General features: G+C 46.0%; 1 protein-coding gene across 1 annotated transcript; it reads left to right on the top strand.

The window, feature by feature from the left end:
- Nucleotides 1–3,054: 3,054 nt before the first annotated feature.
- On the top strand, nucleotides 3,055–5,257 carry LOC123057851 (uncharacterized). The gene is made up of 5 exons (XM_044480729.1): nucleotides 3,055–3,429; nucleotides 3,994–4,358; nucleotides 4,445–4,582; nucleotides 4,753–4,836; nucleotides 4,977–5,257. Exons 1-5 carry the CDS (start codon nucleotides 3,190–3,192, stop codon nucleotides 5,107–5,109), a joined length of 960 nt encoding a protein of 319 aa, XP_044336664.1. The 5' UTR covers nucleotides 3,055–3,189; the 3' UTR covers nucleotides 5,110–5,257.
- The last annotated feature ends 8,047 nt before the right edge of the window (nucleotides 5,258–13,304 follow it).

Genomic DNA, 13,304 nt, shown 5'->3' with positions numbered 1-13,304 from the left:
TTGCTTTTGATCATATATCACTACAGGTTGTTGTTGGAAAGTCAAAAGGCTACACGGGAAGACCTCCGAAAATAATTTCAGCCCCAAAGTAACAAAGGTGACGACGCCGTTATCACGGCAAGCAAGCTGGCATTCAGTTCAGCTTCTTGACGCGGTTCGGCATGATGGCGGCGCAGATGAAGGCATTCTTCGACTCCACTGGCGCCTCCGGCAGGAGCAGAGCATCTCCGGCAATCTCGCATGCGTCTTCTTTGCCACAGGCACCTAGGGCTGGCACGCCATGATTGAGACTATCGCCACCCGCTGTCTAGATCGATGCCTGTGAGGAAAAAAATACACGGAGCTACACAAACCAAATTCAATCCCCATCAACATCAGGTACAACCCTGGACTAGGGGGTCCCATGAAGAAATCTTAGTCAAATAATTTGAGTGACTGCTACTTTTTACTTGATATTTAGTTCAGAAAAATAGGAGCTAGCTTTAGTTAAGTTAACCATCGATTTGCTTCAGGGTTAATCTATACTCTTAGCAGATTCCCATGTTAGGGAAAATACTTGCTATAATTAAGTGACTGACACCCCTTAGTTTGAACCACTTTTCGTGTCTCTGTGATCAGTCTTCTACCCTATAAAACTGTTGCTTCCCTGTTTATGCAACCTATTAATATCTATGAAACCCATACACTTGCTCTGGTTTTTGAATGTGCACTGGTCGCCGTGTCTTATATTTTTAACCAGCAACATGGACCTGTCATTCGTCTGTACTGCTTGTCTTGTCGCTAAAATAAGTTCAGTAACACTGCTATGCACATGCTATACCAACATCGCCAAAAAGAAATAACAAGTATAGTAGCCTAATTAGTAGCGCACCTTACCCACACCAAGTGTTTATATAGATCCAAATACTCTAACTCACGCAGTCATCTGTGTGAGTTTGTATGGGTCATAGATCAGTTTGTTGAGAACAAACTCTGAACGTATTATCTTCAGACAAGTAAACCTTTTCCTTTGCCTTTGAGATTCTGTCGTGGAATTTCTGGGGTTCTAAATGGTGTTTACTCTTCTAAAAATGGGATAACATGGTATGGATAGGCTCGCTAGAATTTGCAATTGCAGTGGAGGTTCTCTTTTGTACTATATAAATGCATGAATATGTTCTTTCTGGAAATCCAATACATCTTTTCTTGATTTATTCTTTGTCCAAAGTTAACCAAACACTGTTCACTTCGGATGAAAGCTCATTCAATCATGAACCTTTACAAATGCATGAATATTTTCTTTCTGGAAGCTCAGCACATCTTTTCTTGAATTATTGTTGTTTGTTAAAACATAAAAGTCACACAGTATAGTTTACTTACTGTTTTCTTATTCGCTTCTCTCATAGAATAGGGCTTGCAAGTTAGTACCTTCTTAAAGTATGCTACTGAATCTATCTATGGGAAGTCTGCAACCTAGAACTAACATCTTGCTCCTGCCTACTACATGTACAATGGTTTCATCAGGAATAATTATGCCCTACGTGGGAGAATGGCCTTACACTTAGATTTGGCAGTAGTTAGAGAAATATAAATATCAGGTAGCTGGACTACTTTGACACATAGGTGAGATAAAAAATCCAACTGCTCAAACTCTTTCTGTGCTATACAAGGTATCCAGTTCCTTTGGATTATATGATAAAAACATCTCTTGTTTTGGAATATCATGAACATTCTTTATGAAGTGCTCCCTAGGGATAATCTACAGTTAGAAATAGAGGGAGAGGAACTGGCTCCGCTCTCCCACGCAGCCACACCAACGTCGTCGCCTCGAGGTAGGAGTGGGCGCAAGTATTCGGCGGCGACGACGGTTTCGATCTGTGATTTTTGCCTCGACACCGGAGGCGGCGGATTGATCTCATCGAAATGGCAAGGTCACAACGACTCATCTACATGACTCTTTATTGTGTACATGAGCAAGAATATTGAAAATTTCCTCGTGTAGCTTTCCTAACAAATACTGGTGAACATCAGCTCGTATAACTTGATTATTTGTAGAGACTTATCCATGTGACTTATGATGCACATGAATAACATTTATCTACTATGCTTATTAGAAGTGCTCATGTATGAATAGCATCTATATATGCTAAGCTTTCTAGAAATACTCATGCACACAACAAGGACCAAATAAGCCAGCTGAATGGGCGGCAGCAAAGCAGACACGGCACAAGCACGCCTCAAGCGGCGCCACCGGGTGGCGCCCCAACCACTAGTTCAAAGATGAGAGAAGAAGAAGAGAAAAGTACTCCCTCGGTCCGACGTATTTTAACACTCAACATGTCCGCGTGGCTCTATTTTGCCATGTCCTGACGAGCGCCCTCCCCTGTCAGTTTTACTGTCAAACGCGCGAAGTGAACGATCAATGCCTTTTGCAACATAGTAATATAGTGATGGCTTTTTTGCAAAAACGAAAAGTGACCATCAGCTGTTTTATGCAATTTTGGCGTACAATGTGGCTGTTTTCCTGGTTTTTACTCTGTAGTCTCTACGAATCGACTGTAGAACCATCCTTGTGGCAATTTGCTGACTGGCCTTTTCTTTTTCTTTTCTTCTAATCAACGAGCTTTATTGATCAAAAGGATTGATTACAATCTTGCTGAAGAGCCTGACTGGCATATTCTTGCTTTGCCGGTTACACATAATAATATGTCTCGCAGAAATTTTGTGTGTGTATGAAGTTGGCACGTCCCCGGCAAAAAGCAAAAAGTTGGCACGTAGGATTTTCATTTCCAAATTTGTTTTTGAAAAGGAAAAAAAATGAAGGTCCTATTATCCGTACGATGCACACGGGCACAATATATGTACGCACGATCAATCGCAACCTCGCTTCATCTTGGGCTGCAAGTCAAGGAGGAGGTGTTAATTTGGACCATGATCGACACGACAGTTATTTTGCTAACCTACGTACGTACGTGCAACGGCGACCTTTTCTTGTCCTGCAAGACGCGCATGCATGCATGGGAGAATCAACAGATATACCGGCCCATTTTCTCTTAAAATCTCTGGCTAGAGACATTTGCACGTACGATACGTTCGAGCCCGCACCATCCTTCCGGCCATATATATGTCTCCATGATCCTACGCCTCCGACGTAACCAATTATACGCACGCACGTAGGTCAAGCGAAAACTAGAGCTGATCATCGTCGAGATGGCGGCAGCGATCTTGCAGCAGGTGGCCGGCGGCGCCCTCATGGGCGCGTCGTCCCCGGCGGCGGCGGACCTGGCGTGCCGGGCGGCCGTCATGGCGGCGCCACGCCTCCTCGGCCTCATGCAAAGGAACTACCACTCCTCGGCGCCGCGCGCGCCCCTGCACCGGCCAGCTGCGGCGGCCATCGCCTCCGGGGGCCGCGGCCTCTCGTCCTACGACAAGTACGCCAGCCAGCTTAAGGTCTGATCAGCTTCCATCTTTCTTGCTCCGATCTGCCAATCAGTCTTGATCGGTTTGGTGCTTGACTGTCTAAGCTTAATCTGCTTACTTTCACGTGTGTGCGATTAGCTAGCATGATCGATGATCTCTTCTCGTTGATACTCACTTTTTCATGCATCTCTCTTGCTCCGATCTGACCAATCTGATGATAAGTTTGCTGCTGCTTGACTGGCTAGCTTAATCTACTTACTTCCGCGTGTAATGATTAGCAATTTAGCACGTTCTCTTCTCTCTGATATTTCCTTGATTTGATAATTCATGTGATTGTTGCATTGGTTACTACTGGAACATCTAATCAATCTAATTTCTCTCCAAGAAAAGGTTATTTTACATGATCTGATTGGCTTTTAGTTTGAGCAACTTAATAGCTGTAGTAACGTCTGATCTGGTCTGGTCTCCAAGGAGATCGCAAGATCAATATTAGTTCCACTGAAACATCGATTGTAGCATATTTTTCTTGATTAATCAGTATGATCGTGTGACACTAGATTAACTGTGGTTTGTGCTAATTCACTAATTAACTAGGATGAGGAGGAGAAGATGAGGACCAAGAAGCAGCTTGCGGTGGCGCTGATGAACGACACCCCGAGGAGCAGCGGCGACGGCGACCACGGGGAGGAGGTCAAGAGCGTCAGCAACCTCCTCTCCCTGCTCGGCGCCCCCGCTCCCGCCCCCACCAACGGCCCCACGGCCGACCAGCTCGCCAAGCAGCTGCTGAACGAGCGCCGGAGCTTGCTGGAGAAGAAGAAGAACGCGCTGCTGATCGAGCTGCTCAACGGGGACGGCCACGGCAGGGAGCACAAGACGGCCGAGGTCGTCGCCGCCGCCCGCCAGCTCCTCGACGACCTCGCGGCGTACGAGGAGCGCCGGGCCCACAAAACCTTCTCCGCGTACGTACATGCAATCATGCATCCTAGCATGTTACATGCATAATCAAGATGATTGATTGATTGTTTGGATGGATGGGCGCATGCAGGGAGCTGAAGGGTCTGCAGAAGATGGTGGAGGCCAACAGGCTCAAGGCCGAGGCCGACAACAGGAGCGCGATGAGCTCCATGGATCTAGTCAAGGCGCAGGTCCAGTCGACTAATGCCACCGTCCACTCTTACCGCGCGTAAGTGTATATATATATATATATGCTACTGTACATGGCTAGTTCTATAACAGCACTTGGTTTATTTGTCATGGAACCATAGCCGATCGACCTCCATGAAATTATGCCCCTCTCTTCAATTTGTGGTGAAGAATGCAGATGACATTTGATTTTGGATTTTGATGATGCAGGGACGTGAAGCGGCTAGAGGCCGGAGTTGCAGAAGCCAGATTAGAGGCAAAGATGGCCGGGGAAATCGTGGACTCCGTAAAGAAGTATGTTATCTAACTAACTACTAGTACTTACAAACAAATACTACTACATTGCACTGAGAATTCATTGGTATATAATATGATATATTGATGCTGATGTTGTGTATATGATCACTAATTGGGCGCTGAATTGGGTGATGCAGGACAGGGGAGAGGTTGGAGGGGAAGTATGGAGATTTGTCGAAAGGGGTGGAGTCGGCTAAAGGTCTCTCGTGCTTCGTGTTCTGGTGCGGCGCCCTGAGCGGACTGAGTTATTATATGAATTATTATTTATGATTGAACTTGAGTCGAGGGCCGCCTTGCAAGCTTTGTTGGTGCCGTGAGAGACATGGGTACTAGTAGATCGATCGATCGACCGGGAAATATATACATCGTGTGTTGAACTCAGTTTTGCCAGTTTTATTAAGGTCGTCGTGCTTATTCAGTTCCAGTTTTGCGATGTTATAAGTTCTCCATAAAAATATGGAGTATACCGCTCCACGTCCTGACATTTGGTTCCTTGTTTTTGAGATAGCTCGCCATTCATGCATGCTGAGTGGTCTGATATCTCCTCATCTTTTTTGCATGCACCGTATGCATGTTGTGCGGGGCAGTGGGCCCGTCTCTGCATGCCTACATACAGACCAGGGTATGCATGCATATATAAGAGATCTCCATATATAATGCTCGCGCGTAAGTGTGATATGGGATCATATATGATTGAGCTAGAATAATTCATGCGTGCACGTCGCCTGGCAACAAATATCCAAATAACCTCCTCAATCCTTCCCCATCTTCTGCGTGCTAATCTTGCATGAACAACCAACTCAATCAATATCAGAACATGTCGTGAGCATGGGGGTTTGGTCTATTAAACTAGACTAATCCAAAACAATAAGGTGTGCATCAAGGAGGGTTGTTCGCGCGTGCCACGTGGGCGGGGGCGTACTGTGCGGCGCAGCCAATGGAAGGAGCGGAGGTCTCGCGCTATCAGCGTTGAACCGGAGAGAGAGAGAGAAAAAATGGGAAAGAGCGCCAGCCCCACGCCCCCACCAGCCCATATTCGTTCCACATCCTCCGATTCCTCTCCCTTTCCTTCCTACCACCGCCGCCACCACCTGCGACCTCCCCGCAGCCGCCGCGACCGCCTGCGACCTCCCCGCAGCCGCCGCGACCCCTGGGAACCCTCTCGCTGATGCCACGTCCTGACCTAGCGATTGGGTGAGAAAAAGTTGCCTTCGCATAGAAGCCAGCAAATCCCTTTCCCGAGGCGCCCTTCACTCGTCCTTCCCTTATCGCACAGAGCGGCTACACAGAGAGAGACCCCCACCGCCGCTGCACACCACCATCGTCCTCCCCTCACCTAGGCCCCAGATCGAGCAGGCAACGCGACGCTTGCAGACCCGCGACGGTCGGAGTTCTCGCGCCGCCGCCGGCTCCTATCCCGTGCGTCCAGCCCTACTTCGTGCACGGGGCGAAACAGTCGCCGCTGCCGGAGCGGCCCTCGGCAGCGAGGAGGCCCAGGTAGACATGGGGCTCACCGCCAGTTCCCGATCCCGCGCGCTCCAGCCCCTCTTACGCGCACGCGACGAAACGGCCGCTGCTGTCGGAGTGTCCTTCGGCGGCGAGGAGGCCCAGGGAGACAGGCCGGCGGTGATGCTCGTACTCCTTCGCGCAGCCACTCCGTCGACGGCCAGGTGATCCATTCCCCTCCCTATATTGTTCTCCTTTAGTGCTAGGTTTTCATGTTCCCATTGATTTGTGTGGGACTTTATCGCAGGATTGTTGCTGTCTCTGTTCCTTGAAATCCCATACATGCCCGCGTCCAATTTGTGCTCGTCGTCGCCTTCCTACAATAGCTACGGATCTGCAGGTATAGCCCTCCTTTCGTTTAATCCTCCTTTTGTTAACCCTCTTTTCTTTTCTCATTAATTAATATTGTAAGTGCATCTAGTGCCACCCCTAGTTGGTTTTGGAGTATTGACGACAAACCTAGTTGAGGGACTAATGTGTTTGTGAGAATTGCAGGATAACCCAGGTAGAAGTCCCTCATTGATTCGGTTTTACTACCAAAGATGACCCCTAAAAATGTACGAAGACATTGAAGTCAATGGTGGTATATGAAGATATTCACATTGAAGACTATGACAAGAGAAGACACCGCATGAAGCCTATGGAACTCGAAGACTTAGATCTCTCGTAGTTCTCTTTCATTTGTGTTGAGTCATAGGAACCACCGTACTGCTAAGTGGGGTCCAAGAGAACCAGTCAGAATGACTGAAGTGATGCCTAATTCAAAACCTATGTCTTCGAGCGAAGACTATGAGAGCAAATCTTGTCCAGAGTCGGACAAGTCAGCTTTGCTTGTAGCCTAAGTAAAGTTGCCATGTGAGTTTGAAATCTGACCGTTGGGACACGTGTCAGTTCCTTAGTGACCCAGGGTCATTTCGGACAAATCAGGTCGGGTTGCCAAGTGGCTATAAATAGCCCACCCCCTACAACCATAAACGGGGGCTGCTCAGATTTCAGTGCACGGCTTTTGTCGTTTGAGAGCAACCCACCTCGAAGCCTTTGAGAGAAAATTCCTAGCGAGGAGAAAGCCCTAACCACCCAGAGCCAGAGTAAATTGGGCATCACTTAAGTCTTCTTGTCTGAGTGATCTGAAGACTTATTACACTTGAGGACTGTGCATCCTCCAGACGGTTAGGCGTCGCGTTCTGATCATCCAAGAGACATTGTGGATTGCCAGTGAACGAAGTCTGTGAAGGTTTGGGAGTCTACCTTGAAGACTTACTAGAGTGATTGGGCGAGGACTATGTGACCTTAGCTCAAGGAGAATACGGTGAGGACTTGGTGTCCTGAGCTGCGTGTTCAGGACTGGGTGTCCGGGACTGTGTGTCCTAAGGTTTAAATACCTAGCCGCTCCAACCAGACGTACAGTTGTCACAGCAACTGGAACTGGTCCAACACATCATTGTCTTCAACGAGTCACTGGTTTCATCTTCACTTCTTTTTACTTACTGATTACTCATTGTGAAGTCATTGCATGTCTGTTCTATCTTTTGTCTTCACACCCTGAGTGTATGATCTGTTTGGCTTCATAATATCTTCCTACCTGATCCTTATTACACTGCAGCTATTTTTCACTGTGCTTTCACTCTGTTGATACTTGACCATGGCTTGCCTAGTGTAGTCTACCTTCCGCTGCATAATAATAGGCATATCTCTGCTGTTTGTCTTCATAACTTCCACGTTTTGAAGACTTTCATAAAAATCGCCTATTCACCCCCCTCTAGTCGATATAACGCACTTTCAATTGGTATCAGAGCAAGGTGCTCCCTTATTCTGTGTGATTCGGTTTAACCACCTGGAGTTTTAGCTATGTCGACTGCAAGGATAATCAAAGTCTCCGCTGCGTGCCCCGTCTTCGATGGAACTGAATATCCCTACTGGAAGAATAAGATGCGCATGCATCTTGAAGCTATTGACGTCGACCTATGGTATGTCGTCGAGAACGGCGTTCCCAAGGCTGGAGAAGGTGTCACTGCTGCTGATGTCAAGAAGTTCACTCAACTGGACTCTACTGCCAAGAATATCATCTGTGGTCATCTCACCAAAGGACAGTATGGCCGTGTGAGTGCCTTGAAGACATCCAAGCTGGCCTGGGACTGGCTCTCCAAGGTCAATGAAGGCATCTCAACCCAGAGAGATCAGAGAATCAGCGTTCTTCGCAACCTCTTCAACCGCTTCAAGCGAAATGACAATGAGAATGTCCAGCACACATTTGATCGGCTCACTAACATCACAAATGAGCTTCAAGCCCTCGGCGCTATTGAGATCACCAAACATGAAATCGTCAAGACGCTATTGAGATCACTTGATAGTTCGTTTGACATCCTAGCTCTGATGATTCAAGAACGTCCTGATTTCAAGACACTCGATCCTCTGACATACTTGAGAGGCTCAACACACATGAGTTTCAGCTTTTTGAGAAAATAGATATCTACGGTCCAAACTATGGGCGAACTCGTGCCTTGAAGGCAAAAGCTGTTTCCTCATCTGAAGAAGAATCTGACAGCAGTTCTGATGATCTTGAAGACATTGGAAGGGAACTTGCAATGCTTGTGAAGAAGTTCCAAAAGTTCACCAAGAAGAAAGGCTTCAGAAAGTCTTCACGATCAAGCTCAAGGAATGATGAAGCTTCTGCCCATGACTACAAGAAGAAAACATGCCACAAGTGCAAGAAAACTGGACACTTCATCTCTGAGTGTCCACAGTGGGACAATGAGAACAGAAGGAAAAAGAAGAGCAAGGAATATGACTCTGACGACAAGAAGAAGAAGAAATACTCAAAGTCTTCTTCCAAGTCTTCCTCAAATTCTTCATCACACAAGAAGAGCTCATCTGGCAAGGCACATGCGTTTGTTGGCAAGGAAATGGATTCTGAGGAGGAGTCCGCTTCTGAGGAGGCAGAGATGGAGTCTGAGGAGGAGTCTGATTCTGGCATTGCAAGTCTGGCTACAGCATACGTCGCCAAGTCCATCTTCAACACTGAACACAATGACTTCATCACCGACACTGATGCAAATGACAAGGACGACTCCACTCCTACCTACTGCTTCATGGCACGCGGTGCCAAGGTAAACACACGCACTACTCGCTATCAAACATCCAGTGACGATGACTCTGATTGTGATTCAAAACCCAGCTACAAAACACTTGCTAAAATTGCAACTGAACAACAAAAGGCCATGGAACATATTCAAAAACTGTTAGACAGAAGCGATGATCTTTTGGGTGCTGAAATGACTTGATCTGAATCCTTAATTGAAGACATAAAAAATCTTCACATTAAGTATTAGGAACTTGAAGATCGTCTTGATACTCTGTCAACAAATCATGAAAAGTTGTCCTATGATTATCTTCAAAGGAAGCAAGAACTTGAGAAATTGAGAGCGGCTCATGAAGATCTTCAAAAGGAAAACGAGTCACTTCGCGCCAAACAGATCAGTTCCACTCAGGAAGGATTTGAACCACCATGTCTTAAATGCATTGAGCGTGATAATGCTACTTCTGTTGCTGAATGTTCCATTGCTACTGCTGTTGCAATATCTTCAACTGTTGATGTGGTAACTAACCCCTCTGCTGAGGATACCACTGCTATTGCTGATGAGAATGCTAGGTTGAAGACACTGCTTGAAACAGGGATGTACAAAAGTCTTAAAGGACATCAGACACTATGTGATGTCCTCAAGAAGCAGATTCTGAACCGAAACCCTAGGAAGGAGGGGGTTGGGTTCGTAAGGAAAATAAATGCAGATGGCTCTTACTGGAAACCTGAGCAGTATCCCAAAACCACATGGGTTGCTGCAAAGGAACCTTCAGCAGATCCATCCAATTTATCTGGCTTCACTTGTGCTAACCCCATTATCATTGATGAATCCTTTGATGCAAACTATAAACTGTTTAAGAATCAGAATGGTGAAGTGTTTGCCAGGTACATTGGTACTAACTGCAGGAATGGACCGCCTATGAAGAAGATCTGGGTTCCGAAAACGTGTCTGGAAAATCTTCCTGTGAATGTCTTCATGACACCTCACATGAAGAAGACAAACCTCAGACCAAAGGCATCATACGGTCCAAAGGCTTCATACAGACAGAGGACTCACCTGAGTCGCACTAACGCAAATGTTTTGCAGGGAAACCATACTCAGGCATATGAATATGAGAGCCGTTCATCAAACCGTCATGTTCATATGACCAAGAACTATTCTGCCTATTCTTATGAGTACTATTGTCCGCCTGCTAGACTGTTTGCTAGGGCTCCAAAGCCAAAATTCTCAGATGCTGCACTTAGACTTATTGCTTCTAAGCCACCCTTGAAGATGTGGGTGGTTAAAGAAGCTTAACTCTCTTTTGCAGGGAAAGGTCTCCAGCAGAAAACCAAAATCTTCTGACGCTATTGCTGGGGATCTTAAAAATCTTATAGGGCGCAAGATAAAATGCCCGAATGGCATCATTATGTACTTCGTTCCTGAATCGCATGCTACTCTCCCTATTAGTCCTAATCTGGATCTAAGTTTTCATAACCCACTGGTTCGTCAAATGTTTTTGCTTCACAATTCTCTTCGTGAAGCCTATCCCCCTAACTGCACTGTAGGGTACGACACCAGCATCTTCAGAGTCTTCAGAATGGATTATTGACAGTGGGTGTACAAATCACATGACTGGCAAAAGAAGCCTTCTTATGGACTCAACCTTACGTCCATCCGACAAGAGCCACATCACATTTGCTGACACTGGTAAAAGTAAGGTATTGGGTCTAGGTAGAGTTGCAATCTCAAAGGATCAACACATGGATAAAGTCATGCTTGTTGAATCCCTTGGCTTCAACTTAATGTCTGTCTCAATGCTTTGCGATTTGAACATGGTCGTAATATTTGGAAAATGTCGTTGCCTGGTACTAATGGAATCTGACAAGTCTCTAGTGTTTGAAGGGTATCGGAAAGATGATTTGTATGTGGTAGATTCCTCAGCAGGGCCACAACTTGCAGTATGTCTTCTTGCAAAAGCTTCAGAATGCTGGCTTTGGCATCGGAGGCTTGGGCATGCTGGCATGAGGAACCTCCACACCCTTGCGAAGAAGAAGCATGTCATAGGCATCGAGGGCATCAAGTTCAAGAAAGATCACTTATGCGGTGCCTGTGAAGCAGGGAAGATGACGAGGGCCAAACATCCCTTGAAGACAATCATGACTACTACTCAACCCTTCGAACTGCTTCACATGGATCTTTTTGGTCCCACTCACTACTCAACTTTTTCCACTACTACTTGTCTCTATGGCTTTGTCATTGTTGATGATTACTCTAGATATACTTGGGTGCACATAATCCTTTACAAGACTGAAGTGCAGGATGTCTTCAGACGCTTCGCCAATCGTGCTATGAACAATTTTGGCGCCAAGATAAAGCACATCAGAAGTGACAATGGCACTGAATTCAAGAACACTGGACTTGATACATATCTTGATACCTTGGGCATCACACATGAATTCTCAGCCCCGTACATGCCACAGCAGAATGGCGTCGTCGAATGCAAGAACAGAACACTAATTGAGATGGCCAGAACAATGCTAGATGAATACAAGACCCCAAGAAAATTCTGGCCCAAAGCTATTGATACTGCATGCCATACAATCAATCGTGTTTATCTTCACAAGCTACTGAACAAGACATCTTATGAGCTCCTTACTGGCAAAAAGCCAAATGTCAGTTACTTCAGAGTATTTGGCGCAAGATGCTGGATCAGGGACCCACACCATACCTCAAAGTTTGCACCAAAAGCACATGAGGGTTTTATGCTTGGATATGGAAAGGATTCGCACTCCTACAGAGTCTTCAATCTCTTTCATTACAAAGTGGTTGAAACAGTGGATGTGCGGTTCGATGAGACCAATGGTTCACAAAGAGAGCAACTGCCAAATGTGCTAGATGAAGTTCCAGCTAGTGAATCAATCAAGCTTATGGGAATTGGAGAGATTATACCCTCTGAAGCTCATCCTGAAGAAGAACTTATCATCTCAGCACCTGATCCACATGAAGACAATGCTCAGCCTGAAGACATTCCTCCCAACGACAACACATATCAGCAAGAGCAAAGTCTTCACCCTATACATCCTCGTGTTGCCAATGAAGTGCAAATTGATAGAATAATTGACAGCATCAATGCACCAGGTCCACTCACTCGTTCAAGGGCAACTCAGCTGGCAAATTTCTGTGGGCACTTCGCATTCGTCTCAATATCAGAACCCAAGAAAGTTGAAGAAGCCTTTATGGAACCTGAATGGATTCAAGCAATGCAAGAAGAGCTTCAACAGTTTGAGCTGAACAATGTATGGGAACTGGTTAAGCGTCCTGATCCACGGAAGCATAACATAATAGGCACCAAATGGATATACCACAACAAGCAAGATGAGCATGGTCAAATCGTCAGAAACAAAGCTCGCCTCGTTGCTCAAGGATATACTCAAGTGGAAGGCATTGACTTCGATGAAACATTTGCTCTTGTGGCTAGGCTTGAAGCCATACGCATACTGCTGGCCTATGCAAATCATCATAACATACTTTTATATAAAATGGATGTGAAGAGTGCCTTTCTCAATGGCAAGATTGAAGAAGAAGTGCATGTTGCACAACCGCCTGGCTTTGAAAATCCAAAACATCCTGACATGGTATACAAGCTCAACAAGCCACTGTATGGCCTCAAACAAGCCCCTAGGGCCTGGTATGACACACTCAAATACTTCCTGAAGAGCAAAGGCTTCATACCTGGTTCCCTAGATCCCACTCTCTTCACGAAGACATATGATGGTGAACTGTTTGTGTGCCAAATATATGTGGATGACATTATCTTCGGCTGCACCAATCAGAAGTACAGTGAAGAGTTTGGCTATATGATGCAAGAGCAATATCAGATGTCCATGATGGGGGAGC

This window comes from Triticum aestivum, chromosome 3A (assembly GCF_018294505.1).
Source record: "Triticum aestivum cultivar Chinese Spring chromosome 3A, IWGSC CS RefSeq v2.1, whole genome shotgun sequence".
Taxonomy (NCBI): domain Eukaryota; kingdom Viridiplantae; phylum Streptophyta; class Magnoliopsida; order Poales; family Poaceae; genus Triticum; species Triticum aestivum.
Note: the sequence above shows the minus strand (reverse complement) of the source record. Positions and strands in the feature narration are given on the sequence as shown.

What these genes read in the sequence shown, in the direction of transcription:
- LOC123057851 (XM_044480729.1), top strand. Translation starts at nt 3,190, where the DNA reads ATGGCGGCAGCGATCTTGCAGCAGGTGGCCGGCGGCGCCCTCATGGGC. An exon ending in GCCCACAAAACCTTCTCCGC is followed by an intron (nt 4,359 to 4,444) that starts GTACGTACATGC and finishes GGGCGCATGCAG; the next exon opens with GGAGCTGAAGGGTCTGCAGA. An exon ending in ACCGTCCACTCTTACCGCGC is followed by an intron (nt 4,583 to 4,752) that starts GTAAGTGTATAT and finishes TTGATGATGCAG; the next exon opens with GGACGTGAAGCGGCTAGAGG.